Here is a 17,006-nt window from a genome sequence, read left to right as displayed (position 1 = left end):
CTTTCTATTTTATTATTTAGCTAAGGAATGAAAGGGAATAATATTGCAAACAAATGGTTTCAGTTACTACTTACTCTTGTAATACTGTTTAGAGAAGAAAAATATTTTAATTAATTATTATAATTAATTTAATTATTATATTTTAATTAATTTAAAATTTATACCTATTTTATTAGCTGCCTTAGCTAGCTTGTTTTGCAATACCTACTTTTTTGAGGACAGTTTTTGAATTCATTTTGTATGAATGAAAAATATTTAATCCTTAATTTATATGTTTAAATCAAAGATATACAATTTATCCATATGTATTGCCATCTTTAAAATGTTTATAAATTTCTTTTTAACCAGCTATATTAATAGTAACAAATACATTAGAATATTGTATATTTAGTATGAATTTCAACATAAAGAAAGCTAGATATGCTTCTAGAGTTGGAAGCTGACATTTTCTTAATATTAAAAAAAAAAAAAAATTGCTACTGAAGAGTTAATTTCTTTATTTTAACAGCTGAACATGATTGCAAGATTGTTTTATATTAACAAAGATGTCAGTGTAATTTTAATTTTATTAAAAATAAGAAGCTAACACTTATATTTAATTGAAATTAAAACTGAATTATATTTTTAATTTATTTAAAGAATATTGGCATATTATAATAATAGTATAGCTGAATTTTATTTTAAAATGCTTCCAAAAATAGAAGTTAAAAGAATGGCATCTACTTTGGAGCCTTTTTTTAAAATAGATTGCTCAGACGTTCGAGGTGGTAGTACTAACAAAGCATCAGCATTCTGCATACTTAATAATCGGCTGCTTTGTTGAGCACCAGTGCTGTGTGCAAGAAAAGTACCATCAAGAGTGGAACTTAAGTATACTCGTTGGAATTCTGGCCTTTCATCTAACTGCAGATCCTGACTGAGCTATCAAAATAAAAATTAGGTTATAGGAAAATACTATTGAACATTGTATAATTATTCATACACTTTTTTTTGGGGGGGGGCAACAGAAAGGCAACATATTTCTGGTAAAAAGTGAAAGATTTAAGTAATTCAAATGAAAACTCTTTTTATCAATTGCAGGATTTAAATATTTGTTTTATGAAATCAAGGTACTCTGTGGGAAGTTAGAATAGTGTTTAAAACAAAATGTAAAGTTGACAGTTTTTCTCAGGTGTGTGTGTGTGGGGGGGAGATTATTATTCGTACAATGATACCTTTTTGGGGGGGGGAAAAAAAAAACAGTGTTAAATATTACTCCAGAAATTTTCTATTTATAGCGAGCAGCTTAAAATACTCTGCTTTAAGTTGCTGCTACCACATTTTTCTCATAGTGCTCTGCTCTCTTCATTAATTTTATCTCTTGGAAGTCAAGGGTTGAAAAATTATACAATGTGTACAATTTCTGAGGTGAGAGGTTAAAGAAAGAAAAAAATAATAATTAAAAAGCATATATGAATAGAACGTTATTGTTAATTATTAATCTCTTCAGTGCCAGAGGCAAGTTAAAAGGCTGGTGGACGGCTTTGAGGAGGCCCCCTGAACACATAGTGGTCTGGAAATGCAAGTTTTTTTTAATTAATGATAATCAATCAAAATTGTTTATTACAGCTATACCTCAGTAATATAATATATTCATCTATCCGTTTCACTTAAAAGTAACAAATAGGAAAAGATAATGACATTTTAAATTTTGTTGCATTCTCCTATCTACTTACTTTTTCCTATTCTTAGAAATTAAAATGGTGACCACCTATTAGGTGCCACCAGAATAAAATGGCCATCCCTTTTGCCCTTAGGAGTGGTCAGTACTAGAAAAGTGAGTGCCTGCCGTAAAAAGAAAAAAAAAAAAAAAAAAAACTGGAATTTATGAATTGAAACTTTTTGAAAATGACCATATTGATCTGTTTTAGATATCACGGAAGTGACCGCTGTTAAGTCTTTTGTTGAAAACCCAGGATTAGCTATAAGACATAAATGGCTTTCCTCACTTTTTAACCAAGTTTGGCGTACACCAAGGATGTCAAACTCGCGGCCCACAACAAATATTTTGGCGGCCCGGCCAATATATCGGCAAATAATAATATATATTAATAAAATAACATATCGACGAAGAAAAAAATGAAATGTTTACTGCTAAGTAATTAACGATAATTTATTCAGTGTTGTTAGATTACTCACAGCGAGCTGACACACACACTACTTAAATTACAAATGCGTGTGAGTAGCTTGCGTTCAGCTATCTTCGGCTTTTGGGGGACACGTGCACTCAGAACTTGTACGCATCCCCCGATAGCCGAATGTTGCCGAACTCATGGTCTCAGTTTTCCAATCATAGTTTTGTACAATATATTGGTGCATGCACTTTGCTTTATTATTAATTATTACTTAATTCATATTGTTACGGATTTCATAGTTATTTATTTATTTAGTTTTTTAAATTTAGAATTGTAATTAGATTTGCTTCATGTTGCCTTAGCAACGCAGACGATTTTTGAAAAGACAGCTGCGTTGGAAGGTTAAAAATAGAACAGCGCGTGCATTTAATACCTAATAAATAAATATCTTGTAATTGCTGTTGCCATCCACAAAAATCCAGATATTTATAGATGTTTCCAGTATATTCGAGAAATTAATTATAAAGCTTATAAAAGCCGAGAACAGACAACTCATCTCAGTAGTAGCTGTAGTTCTAGCGAACTATTTGTTTACTTAATGCTGCGATTGATTTGTAGCGATTTCGCTGTGAGATAGAATTAGTTTCTCTGTTTTGAATTGATTTTTGCTAAACGTTTGACATTTTGTGATATTGTTAGAATATTTTTGAAGAAATATTTCAGCATTTTGATTATCTCTTGTGGAAAGAATAAATTTTTGTTAACTTTTTAACGTTAACCGTGTTTATTTCAGCCCTTTGTATTCAGTATGTCTATATCAAAACCAAGTGGTAGTAAAATTAAACGAAAAATCGCTGTCAAACATAGAATATTCCAAGTAAAATGGGAATTAGAATATTTTTGCTGTGAAATAAAAGATAAAATAATCTGCTTGATATGTGATAATACTATTAATGTACCAAAGTTATATAATATTAAACGTCATTACGAACAACACAAATCGAAATATAACAATTACGAAGGATTATTGAGAGAAGAAAAGTTGAAAGAGCTCAAGTTAGGAGTGAAAAAGCAACAGTCCATGTTTAGTAAAGTATTGCAAGAAAGTGAAGCGGCGGTACATGCAAGCTACGTCTTGTCCGAGTTGATAGCTAAACACTCGAAGCCTTTTACTGACGGTGATTTCATCAAGGAATGCCTAATGAAAGCTGGAGAAATTGTTTGTCCTGGAAATGTGAAGGCTTTTCAATCAATTTCATTATCTCGAAATACAGTTGTGGAAAGAGTTCCTGATTTAGCCACAAATTTAAGTGATCAGATCAAAGCAAAATCATCTAGTTTCGAAAGTTTCTCCATTGCCTGTGATGAGAGCACGGACATTAGTGGCAAAGCTCAATTAGCAGTGTTTCTTTGTTCTTGTGACAAGAATTTTAACTTTTTTGAGGAATTACTGGAACTAATACCGATGCCTGGTACTACCACAGGAGAAGATATATTTACTTGTGTTTTGGGACTTCTGCAGAAATACAATCTACCTTTGGCAAAATTAAATTCTGTAGCTACAGATGGCGCTCCATCAATGACCGGGAAAAATAAGGGCTTCATAGCATTACTAAGAAAAAAAACTTAGTGAAATTCACGGTTCAAACATTCATCATATGCATTGTATTATACATCAAGAAGTTCTATGCACGAAAGTAATAAATATGGAGAATGTTTTGTCATATATAAAAAAAGTTATAAATTTTATAAGATCTCGAGGTTTAAATCAGCGTCAATTCACTGCTTTCTTAAGTGAGTTAGATAGTGAATATTCGGGTTTGTCCTACTATACCGAGGTACGTTGGTTATCTTGCTCCAAGATTCTCAAACAATTCTGGGATTTGAAAGAAGAAATATGTCAGTTTTTAAAAACGAAAAATCAAGACATAAGTTTGTTTTACGATCCAATATGGATACAAAATTTATCTTTCTTGGTTGATATAACAAAACACTTAAATGATTTAAATTTATCGTTACAAGGAAAAGATCATATCATTACGAACATGTTTCACATAATTAAAGCATTCAAATGTCAACTAGTTCTTTGGGAAAAACAACTTAAAAATGAAGATTTGATGCACTTCCCGACGTGCAGCATGAACAAATCAAGTTTAGATGATACTTGTTCGTATCAAAAATACGCAGAAAAAATTGCAAATTTAAAAACTGAATTTGAAACGAGGTTTAATGATTTTAGTTCCCTCGAAGACAATTTTTGTTTTGTTTTGTTTTTTGTTTTCTTCGATTTTCTCAATAAGTATTGACTCAGTACCCAGCCATATGCAAATGGAGGTGATCGAGGTTCAATGCAACTCAAATTTGAAAGCAAAATTCATTGAAGTAGGCGTGCCTGAATTTTACAAATATTTACCAGCCAGGTTTAAAAATACTCGAAAATTCGCATATGAAATTATTTCCATGTTTGGTAGCACTTATCGGTGCGAGCAGTTATTTTCAGTCATGAAAAGTAATAAGTCTCCTATTAGAAACCGTATTAATGATGCTCACCTTGGGTCAGCGTTGAAAGTTATCACTGCAAACAAAATTTCTCCCAAAATAGGAAAGATAATAGCAGAGAAGAGATGTCAAGTATCAGGACGTAAACATTAAATTTTTCTTGTTCTTTTCTATATAAATATATATATATGTTTATTATTGTATTACTCGAAATAAATCTACGTTTCTATAATATTGATTTTTTTTTTTTTTTTTTTTTTTTTTTTTTTTTTACGGCCTGCCTAAAGTTAAACCTTGTTTGTTTGGCCCAAGTGTACCTATGAGTTTGACATCCCTGGCGTACACCATTATCCAAAGTCATCAGTGACTGCTGCAAATCATACTGCTGCCGTATGGCTTGAACATTTTAAACAGCATTTGCTTTCTTCAGTGTAAATGTGAGTTTGCTTCATATACAGCTTTTTTCTGCTTATTTTGGTAACAATGGTTATTACCATTTTGAATTTGTTAAATTGGTAAGTATAAGCGTTCATAATAATATTTAATGTCTTTTGCAAAAGAAGTTTAATTAGAATTTTAAAAAAATTACCATATGATATTAATTGCAAATTCAAAATTACCATAATTTGCAAGAAACTTAAATATTTCTTAGTTCTTAAATTTATATATTTTTTCAATTTAGCTTCATTTATAAGATTTAAAAATTCTTTCAGGTATTAAAATTTTCATTATGAATAAAATCCAATTCAGAATAGAAAAATGGAAATATTTAGTAGTTATACCATCTTTCACTTATCATTCATATTACAACAGAATAATCCTTGCCAAAATGAGATACACAAAGCCAATATTTGTTTCCAATAATATTTTGAAACAAATTTATTAATAATTTATACCATTAGTATAATTAACAAATGATGCTCTAGGAAGGGATATATTACATATTTTTTCTATAAATTTCTTTTCCAAATGTACATCATCACTTTCATAAAAAAATAAAATGAAAGATAAAATTCTGTAACAACTGGTAATTGTCTATATCAGTATTTTTAAATTAAATTTATTTACAAACCTTTTATAGTTTGAGTAACATACCAGAACACCATCATTGCTTTTAATACAGCATACAGAAATGAATTCATTGTAGTGGAGAAATTCTTAGGGTTCTGAGTCAATATATATTTAAACTGAGAGTTTAATATTTCAAGAGAAAATTCAACCATCTTATCCTTATTAAATACCACAAATATAAATAGAATTGATTTGTATATGAAACTAAATAGCATTATTTTAATCTTATAATGGTGATGGTAGAAACATCAGCATACATTTTAATAAGCTGCAGTGTAAATCTGTCCTCTCCTATTATGTCCCATCTGATAAGACCCTAATCAATCACTTCCGTTTTCTCTTGAAATATTAACCGTCATTTCATAGAACTTTCGAGAAGACAAGAGTGCTAATGCATAATTGAAATATAAGATGTGTTATTTTTTAATATTAACACATTTTAGTGCACATGGCAAGCACACAATAAAAACAACTTGATTGTAATACTGTTCCAGGCACCAGAATTTTTATTTTAATAAGTATTTTTAAACTCTGGAATTGGTGGAAAATGATTTGGTAATCACTATTTTGCATATTTCTTTATATTTTAATTACATTTTAACAATAAAGCTTGGTTTTTATGATAACCGCTCACAGAAATGAGTTGTAAATTAAATGTAAATGGATTAGCATGAGGTCTCTATACTCAAGGGACTCCGGGCAAGTGCTCACAGTCCTACCAAGTTCATTTGTTAACTTTAGTCGCGCAACTTTCATAAAAAGTATCGGCACCTTCAGGAAACTCGATTTTGTTTTATGAAGTTTGGTTTTAATTTATATTCTGATTCATTTATGAAGTAAAAGATGAACTTAAATTGCAGCACCTTGTTGCAAAATCTTTTAACTTGCATTATGTTAGTTATTGCAATTAAAGCATCATGCGAATACTAACATTTCAACAATTATATTTTTGTTCTACTATTTTGAAATATAGCAGCAAAATATCTGGTTGTAATGAAAGTTTTATGACAAAAATCTTTCTTAATAAAGTTAGGGGGGAACATGAAAGCAGTATCTTTAGTGCGGGTAATAACCCCCATCCAAATCTATGATTTTCTGCCAATGTTTTGGTACTTTTTCAAAGTTTTTGGCCCAGAAACTTGGTGGCTGCAAGTCCAAAAACAGATCAACCTCATTTCAGATGTCCTGTTCAGTGGAAGATAGCATAAGCAAAATGTAGCTGTGGCTGCAAAAAAAGGTAGAAGTCTGAAGGAATGTTGTCGGGGCTATATGGTAGGTGTGGCAAAAGATCCCATTTGAGTCCAGCTGATGAATGCCAACATAGGCATTAACTTGAGAAAACATTACATTTTCATGCCGGAACTCAGTTTGACATTTTCCCTTGATAGCAGCGTTTCCTTGATAGCAGTGTTTCCTTGATAGCAGTGAGGTGTACAGTGAGACTAGCATCTCACTGTACACCTCACTGATATCTTTTTCCAGCCTCTCTTTGTGGATAATACCTTGAAAATCCCACCAGATACAAAGCATGATCTTTTTATTAATCAAATTGCAATTTGCAATGCTGCCGATGGACTCACCGCACCCAGACCAACTCACATTTTGGTCTGTGTTGTTGAAGTAAATCCACTTTTCATCACAAGCGATGATCTGGTCCAGAATTTTGACCTTGCGTTGATATTAGAGCAACTTAGAGCAGGCCCGAACACGTATCTCCTTATCTACTTGAGTCAGCTCATGTGGCACCTAGTGACTGAATTTGTATGCCACATTTCTACAAACCATAGGGTGACTAATGGACATGACACTAACATCTAACTCCTTAGCAAGCTCTTGAGTGGTTGCATACTGATCTTCCACAAGTTCTCGCAGGTGGACCTCATTAACATCAGTAGGCCTGCCAAAGTGCTGTGCTTCTTGAATGTCATGTCGTGAATTTTGAACTTTTGGTACCAAACCTTCACAGTGTCATATGATACAACATTAGTACCTAACACATGATTTGGTGACATTCTGTAGCCGACTTTTCGCAACAGAACTGGAAGTAAGTGATGGATCTAATCTGGTAGCATCATATAATAGTTCCATTTCAGACACCTTGTATTTAATGATAATGATATTTTTTTACAAATTTTACAAAACAGTGTTCTAAAGCAAGTTCTTTTTTTTTTTCAAATGCCAAAAATCGTTTGACAAAATATGATTAAACACACAAATGTTTGCATAGACGATTTTTGCGGTATTGGGAAATTTTCATTAAATCCCGATACCATGCCAGCAATTGATTCTGAACAAATATATCCAAACTTTTCTGAACTTATAATGCGAATAATTAACACTAAATTCAAAGTTTCTTTGTGTGAATGTATTCAGCCCTTCCTTAATTGTACATATAATGTTTTAAACATGCAGTTTGTATGAAAATCTTTAGCTTTAAGCAGTATTGATTTTGATTTATTGCAACATGCAGGAAATTAATAAAGTTGTGAGAAAAAAGTGTTCAAAAGAATTGTATCATCTATTAAGTTATTAAGTCGATCAGGGTTAGCATTTAGAGGTCATGATGAAAATCAGAACTCAAACAAAAAAGAAAACTTTCACATGCTTAGAATAGCTCAATGAGTATGACAGATTTCTGAATTTGCATTTAAAAAATACATTAATTGAGAACAAGGAAAAGTAAATTATTTACCATGTGGTATTTGTGAGGAATTCATCAGCATCATTAACAAAAATATTTAATAATATATGTAACAGAAAAACTTAAATCAGCAATTTACTAAAGTCTTATATTTGACTTTGTGCCTGATATTTTGCACAGTGATCATTTGACATTAGTTATAAGATACATCTTGCCAAGTGATGATGTAAAAACAAATTTTTCTAAAGTTTATATCAATTGAAGAATATACAGCACCATATTTGGAATAACAAGTATTGTCATCTTTAGCAACGTAGGCATAGATGTTAAAGTTTGCAGAGGGCAAAGACAATGCAGAAAACCTATCAGGAAAATACTCAGGATTGCAGGCCAAGTGTGAATACATCTCTTTTGCTAATCATTCTTTAAATTTAGTGTGTAGTTTTGTTGCAAAAGTTGCCACAATATTGAATAGTGTGTGCCACTATTCACTATTTTATGTTTGTGCAAAAATCCTTTGCTTTTTGGTCCTGATTGCTGGGAAATTTTGAGCAGAAAGTTAAAAAAGAGTGAAAATAATTTAATTATAAAAAATTATCTGATTCTACATGATTGACAAGAGCTGTTAGCTTTAAAACTGTTACAATCATATAAAAGAAGCCTTACCTGATATCTGTACTTCAAGTTTGGAAAAGAAAGTAACGGTAGTGAATGTTATACTTTTATTTAAAAAACTGTGCAGAAATGTAATAAAGTAATATTCCTGACCATAATTTGGAGCACCATTTTACAGAAAATGAATTTTATCAGCAAATTCTTAGAAACCACTGTGTGTGGACTCTTATTTCAAGAAGCTGATTTATTAGAATCTTTCAAAAATTTTATCGGATGATTCCGTTATAAATTTTTTAGCATAGAAAACAAGGTAATTGCAACGGCATATTACACTTTGAAGAACAGAATCACAGGCAACCACTTTCAACACGTGAAAATTATCTTCAATTCTTTTCATATTACTTGTGACAATGTAATATAACAATTTTCTTGTAGAAATGCAGAATATAAAAATAATGTAGAGAATTTTAACTCTAATTTAAATTTGTTGAATTTAGGAAAAAAATTTTTGTGTAAAAAATACATAGATATATTAAAAATTATGATGATGTTACACATTTGATAATGAAATGAAACAGTTTTCATTGTTTTTTAAAGAAAGTGAAGAAAAATTTATTTCTGTCACACTATCATGCTCCAAGAAAAATGACATCAACTTTTCCTGATGTGGAAATAATTTAAATAATTTTTTTGACTATTCCAATTTCCAATGCATTCAGAGAGAAATCTTTCTCTGTCTTAAAAAGGGTAAAAAAATATTCAAGAAATGCAATGTCAGAAGAAAGTCTAAACAGTACGGCTCTAATATATATGGAACAAGAAGTGTTAAACAGCATCTATACTTTGAAAATAACTGATGAATTTGCTAAAACGAACACAAGGGAAAAATTTGCTAAATCTGCTACTTGATAGTCATCTAATTTACTAATCCATTATATTTTAATTTTAAAATATTCCAAAAAAAATTTTTAGCAGTTTGAGGTTTTATTTTTTCTTTTCCATTCAATATTTATTTTATTGATACGATTTTAACTTTTATGTATTTTAGTATTGATGTGCAGAAGATTTAATATAAGAGTATTAAAATAAAAATATTAAATCATAATTTTACTAAAACATTAATATTATTAAGTAATTATGGGCATTTAATTATTTATTACACTTCAGCACTATTTGCATTTCAAGTATACAGGCATGCAAATATTTTCTTAAGAGCCCTTAACATTTTACTGTCACACTTGTTACATTTAACTTGGCCTTGCTATTTTTTTACATCCATATAATTTGTTGCAAAGTTACACTGACTAATCTGAACATCAAATATCAAATTCATACAAGTTCTCAATGATGAAAACAGGACATGGATATTGCGTTATTTTAATATTGATAGCTATAGCATCCAAATAAACTAATTATTAGATGTGATTCCAAGAATGAAGACAATGGGATGATATCTGACCATTGCAATTATTTTGTATTTTTGAATACAAGCATAGAGATTAAGTTGTTAATTGTGTGAGTATATTACTTTCTAAATTATTCATTGATAGAGCTAAACAGAAATCCTTGAGGAAGAGAAATATTCGAGTAAATATGATATTAAAAGTACTTTCATTCTTTGCACTCCACTATAGCTGCTGCAAAATCATTAATAATAAGCAGCATGGATAAGTTACACCACAACCAAGTATGTCTAAGTCACAGTGTATATCAGCTTGTACATTACTCTTCCTATTTCAGTAATTGGAAAACAAATTATTATTTGATTTTGTCTTTTTTGATGAAAAAATGGAAAGCAAAAACAACTAATTCAATATGTGAATGTGTAAAATAATTCAAATAGATTACATGCTTCATGCAATAAGAAAAGATACAAAGAGGGATTCTGTTGTATGTTCCAACAGAAAGCAAAAGAATCACGCAGAGCCATAGCTAGGGTTTTCAGTAGCCAGGAACAACTGAGGACTTCGCAACCCTTCTGTTTGCAAAGGACAGAAAACATTTAATTTCAAAATTTAGCAACATCAGTTTGGCATCCCTTGAATTCTGCACCCAGGGATAGATGTCCTTCCTTATGCCTCGGCTATGCTACTAGAATCACAAAATAAGCGATTCTTGTCCAAATAAGCCAAAAAGGGAGAATCAGTATAGAAAATCAGTAGCCACAAAGAATTTTAAAATAAAACATAAAACTGTTATTAATATTAAAATAATTGGATTATTGTGTCTGGCAGTAACATCTGAACAAGCCCACGAAATTCATCGTGGCAAGGAGAGCAAGATTGTGCTTGTTGTTAGCAAGAACCTTGAGCACCATACATGTGACAGTGCAACTTCTCAGTTCTGCCCCAATTTTGATGCAGAGCACCCGGGAGGAGGGACGAGTGCAAGGGTCTTCCACCCCTCTTCCCTACCAGTAACTTCTTGAGAGGACTTTCAGCCCATCGCATATTTAGAATGCCCCCCATGCCACACTGACATTACACATTTACAAACATCCATGCCTTCTCCAGGATTCAAACCCAGGCTCTTCGATGCCGCAGTAGGCTTTCCTAACCACTATACCATCTTTATCAATAAAGATTTAAAAACATCTTTGGCAGAATGCATTTAATAGTAATTTAAATATTCTGTTTTTAATAACAACTTGCAATAATTAATTCAGTACATATTAAAAATTGTGATGAATATTTTAGAAAAACATGTAATTTTTAACTTACTTCAACTTTAATAGTAGCGTGCCTTGGTTGCTTGAATCCTATCATTTTCTTTATGCATGGTATAACAAAAAGATAAAAGCATACAAATGCTGATACTGGATTTCCAGGCAAACTAAACACTAATTTTTTTTTATCTTCAAAAACTACAGTCGAAAATGTAGTTGGCTTCCTTAAATTAAAAAGGGGAAAAAAAAAGTTTTGCATTATACATAAAATTTAAATATATCCAAGTCTTGACAAGTCATAAAATGAAAGCTGAGGCTAATATTTAGATATAAAAATTTAAGAAGAAATAAATCAAGCATTTGTTTAAGATTTAGGATAAATACTTTTTTTTTTAATAATTTAAATAGTTCAGATTTTACAAAATAACAACTTTAATAGATTTATTTTCATTAAAAAAGCGTTTTTTTTTTTTTTTTTTTTTTTTTTTTTAGTTGTATATATAACTTTTTGCAGACACCATGCCCTTAATTAAATAATTCTATAAGTTAAAGCAATAAACTGTAATTTGGAAAAAAACATATATAGTCTTAAACTTTCAGAGTTAGAAAATGATTCTCCTGGAAGTAGTTTATAAGGAATTTCAGTTTACAGTACAATATGCCATGATATTTATTAGATGCTTTGATGTTAAGATGCATTAGCTAGTCTTAAAGCAAATTTGCATTGTAATATAATTTCATTTTATTCAATGAAATTTTATCAATACCAAAATAAAATAATGTGGCCACAATCAAATATCAAGACCTCACCCTGATGTTCTAAAATTTTTAAAGACACAGAAGAAAAGTTTCAAAATTTGCACAAATGACACTTGATTATAGTCATTATGCTTAGTAAAGTTTCATGACAAGCAAATAACTTGTAGATAATATTGTTGAAATACTTATACTAGATTACACATAATTTACACAAGTTATTTTAGAAGAATATCATGGATTTTAAGTCATTTCATGAAACTTTTCTCTCACTATTAGGTTTAAAAAAATCAAAAATAAAGATTTATACTACCAAAACTGAAGAATAATTATTTTAAATAATATTTTATTATAGCGTTTCAAAAACCTTAAGGATAGTAAAAAATATTTTTACATATGCTGAAAAAGACTTTTGTGTTTACTACACACACACATGCAAAAAAAAAAAAAAAAAAAAAAAAAAAAAAGTATACAGAACGATTTTCTTTCCTTAAAGGGGATGATAAACACAGAATTTAAAATAACTCTACATATTCATGAATAATTGAATCAATGAGCCACAATACAACATTAATTTAGACATTTTAGAATTTTGCTTGTATGCACATTTATTTGCAAATTTTATAATTTTTTTATAAATCATCTAAATTGATTTATTTTTATACCTCTTATTTAACTTTAGCTGCTATTATTCATCAAGCATTCACAAATTAATAAATCTTAATTTAAAAAAAAAATTAAATTATTCATGACATACCCTGGCTTCATATGTATTCTGCCAAAATGAATTTTTGCTCTAAAGTCCTGCTCTAGAACTAGTTTCAACATGTCCTTAAAATAAAATAATTGCTATAAGTATGAAGAAATGAGAATAAAATGAATTTTATAGAATTGTTCGATTAGCATTGCACTTCATTATCAAACATGAGTATTAAATTACACAAAGTGCTCCAGAAGTTACTAATTAAAAAAAAGAAAAGAAAAGAAAATCATAAAAAAGTAAACAAGGTGCTATAGGAGGTTGAGGTCTGCACCAAAATTACTGGATTTTTTGGAGTAGCAAAAACTATTGCATCATTACACAGTGTTTCCCATTAAGTATGAAACAATTATACTATGCAATGAAGCAATTTTGAATTCATTAAAACATTTAAAATTTTAAATGCCATGTCATTATAAAAAAATAATCTACAAAACATTATTTTATACTTCAAAGATATAGCCTTGATAAAAATGACATACCAAATAATAAACTGAAGTCTATAAAAATTATCAAATTGAATTAAAATCTTCTATACCGGTTTTAAAAGTTTTAACTGCCCACTTTCTGTTTATTTTTAATATGTGATGAAGAATATACTAAGAATTAGCATCATGAATTATATTGTACAACATTATATTCAAAAATTTTAATCATATCTCCTTCTTTTACTACTCACAAATTAACCTTGTTTATAACTAAAACACAAAATAAATAATAATAATAATAATAATAATAAAACCACCTGTGTTTAATATCTTTAATTTATCTGTAATACTTTTATTTATTTATGAAATACAAGATATAATTTTTGTGCTTTAGCATAAATTAATATTTTGGAAACAAATTAAAAACATTTAAATAACAAAAGCTATGGAGAAAAATGAAGCTTTTAAAATCATACAGTTTTGATCATAATGAAATAAACAAAGCTAGTCAAAAGACAGAAATTTTATGACTGTGGTACCTGAAAATCATGTTTCAACTGTGAAATTTACTCTGTAATCCCTTTCATGTATTTGTACATTGTTTTATGAGTTCAAGTATAAAGATTATGTCTGGGTAATCATTCTTTACTGTCTAACAGATTTTAAAAAAAAAAAAAAAAAAAAAAAAAAAAAAACCCTCTCAAAGAAATACAGGTTCCACTTATGGGCTGTTTTTTATGAAATACAATTTTCTTCACAACAAGAACCTACTAGGAGTTTATTAGCAGTTGAAATGACATTTTCAAGCAGTATAACTCATTAAGTACACAGTCATTTGACTAGTGCTGAAAACTGCACTATTATCCATGGTTACTTCTCCCTGCATGATGTCATGGAATTGTTTGCCTCTCATAATATTCAGAAAAGTTAAGGTACTTTCTTGATGATTTTTCCTGTCAGGGTGTAGAATAAAAATCAAATGAAAATGATTTTTATTTCAGAACCTGATAAAAGAAATTTTTAACATCATCTTTTTATTTGACAAAACCTAATACTACTTAAGAATATTTCACAAATGAAATCATAGTTTTGGTTTGTTTAAAGAGCAAATTTTTTTTCCATCAAAAAATAAAAATTCCAGCTTTAAATCAGTACACAATTCTTGCTACCTGCTTGGTATCAAATCAACAAGGAGTTGAATATTGCCCAGCTCAGAGCTGTTTTCATGGCCTGGTTGACTAATTTCCAACCAAACAACAGCTAATAAATTATGATTGTATCAGATCATTGATAAATAATAACTCACATAACGTTAAATGTAATATATAACTCACATGATATTAAACGGCATCAGACTATACTAAATGCAGCTCTAGTGTATAGTTGTTGCTCCCATGTACATAATTTCTCAAATTCTTGAGTACATTAGTAGTAATATTTTGATCCTTGTATTTTTTCTGTATGTACTCCAGGTGATTATATCAATTCACCTGTTCACTTGCTAAGCAACTATAAATTCTTCCCACTTTTAAGTACATCTGTACTTTACTCATGGACATGCATGACTAATTGAATAATTTTCTATAATACATTACACATTAAGTGATTTTTAGATTTACAATATTGTTTTTCATTATAATTCGAAAAATGTCATTCTGTTCTAATGAGGTAGGGCTTCATGCTCGGATATTCAGTATTGTACCTATTCACAATATAAGTGCCTTGGTGGCCCATAGGGAAGCCAACCATAATAGTGCTGAGGCCAGATTTCAATCCATGAGAAAGCATGGGTATTTATAAGTGTGAAGGCACTTATAAAACAGTTAAGCCCTAATTTCTCAAGAGGTTAATTGTAAGAGAAAAGACGTAGGAGACCCCTGGATCCATATTCCAAGATGTTTTTCCAAAAAACTAAGGTGAAGTTGGGCAACTTCATACTGAGCCTATAAATTTATCAAAGACATGGCCTACAAGTACCTGCAAGGCCAAGTCCTTGGTCCATCACCTACCTATAAGATGCTAAAGGCCTTGGCCAACAACAAGAGCAACTCTTACCCTTTTGGTTATGATGAATTTATAGATCTGATCTAGATTATGTTCAGATCAGGAATATCAGTCAAAACAACATAACTTTCAAGCTATTCTGATCAAATATGGAAAGTTGTCACAAATTAATCAGATATTAATGACCTTCAACAAGTATACAACTGCAAATCAGGAATATAATTTTCAATACAATTTGCTATTTCTATCTTCAGTCACTAATTAATTCAAAACTTTCAGCTATTAATAATGTTATGATCGCATTCCTATCTAAAACTATATTTATTTTTAACTTTTAGCATAGGTCATTTTGCATTATTTTCCAGTATGTGAGACTACCTGAAATGAAAATGCAAAAATAAACTACTTCTTAAAAGTCAAGTGAAAACAATTTTAATAGTTACATAAAAAGTAAATAAAAATGTACCCAAACAGTTAGGGAGCAAATATAAGTCAATACATTTATATGAAAATTTTTTTGGAATCAATAACAAATAAGTTAATAAATAAATAAAAAAAATTCTTAATTTTAAAACATGAACTATTTGTTATCAAGTATGAATTTTTCTTTTTAAGCAAATCACATATTAATAACACATTTACTCCAGTTTACAGTTATTGAAAAAAAAATTATTATTGAACAAAATCTTTTTAAAAGTTCTTCTATATCAATAGTCGCAAATTCTTGGCTGCTGTTTGATTCTAAATTTATAATTTTAGCATACATATAGCTTACTCTTTCACCCATTGAAACACCACCTGTTGAAATGATAATGTCAGCTGCTTCAAATGCTAACATTAAGTGTGATTTCACATCATCAGGTCTACAAGGAAAAGAAAAATGCACATTTTCACATACTTTAATCAGAAGTCATATCATTAGGCATCACATAAGCTTTCTACAATGTTTAAATTACCTTGAAAGTAAATCAATATATATTATATAAAGTTCATATAATTAATGTGACTCAAATTGAAGATTAGCTTATATACAGCATTTTTTTATGCAGTTTTTTAAATGATTTCAACAGACTGCAAAGTTTTAAATATATACTCATTGTTTACAATTTATACAGAGTTTGGTATTTCATATAATAAATAATACACTCATTTTCATGAACAATAAAAATTTCAAGAGGTACATTAATGTAATTTAATATAACAAGTAAGGAGTGCAGAAACAGATTCAGCTTCTCACTAAAGTTGTGAACCAGTAGTGGAAAGATAATAGGTGTAACTCAGTTCCTGTAAATTATAAACGTTTTTGCCTATTCAACTTTATATGACTTTTATTTTAGTTTATATAATTAAGGCCAAGTAGTACAACACACACTTATCCCTGAAAACTATTCTCTGAAAACCAAGTTATAAAACTTCCTCCCTAATAATATGCTTTCAGCTGTCTCATCATGAT

General features: G+C 29.6%; 1 protein-coding gene across 1 annotated transcript in view; it reads right to left on the bottom strand.

Annotated features, from left to right (window-relative positions):
* Window positions 1-480: 480 nt before the first annotated feature.
* Window positions 481-17,006, bottom strand: part of LOC118196723 (gephyrin-like) — a 60,481-nt gene continuing 43,955 nt past the window's right edge. Inside the window, exons 17-20 of the mRNA XM_085808698.1 lie at window positions 16,329-16,416; window positions 13,119-13,192; window positions 11,661-11,829; window positions 481-921 (exon numbers count right to left, since the gene is read on the bottom strand). Coding sequence (XP_085664824.1) covers window positions 676-921; window positions 11,661-11,829; window positions 13,119-13,192; window positions 16,329-16,416 — 577 coding nt within the window. The 3' untranslated portion in view covers window positions 481-675. The remainder of the gene's footprint in view (window positions 922-11,660; window positions 11,830-13,118; window positions 13,193-16,328; window positions 16,417-17,006) is intronic.

This window comes from Stegodyphus dumicola, chromosome 1 (assembly GCF_044657685.1).
Source record: "Stegodyphus dumicola isolate Sdum_Otavi_A_Nest chromosome 1, ASM4465768v1".
NCBI lineage: Eukaryota > Metazoa > Arthropoda > Arachnida > Araneae > Eresidae > Stegodyphus > Stegodyphus dumicola.
This window is presented reverse-complemented; position numbering and strand designations above follow the sequence as displayed.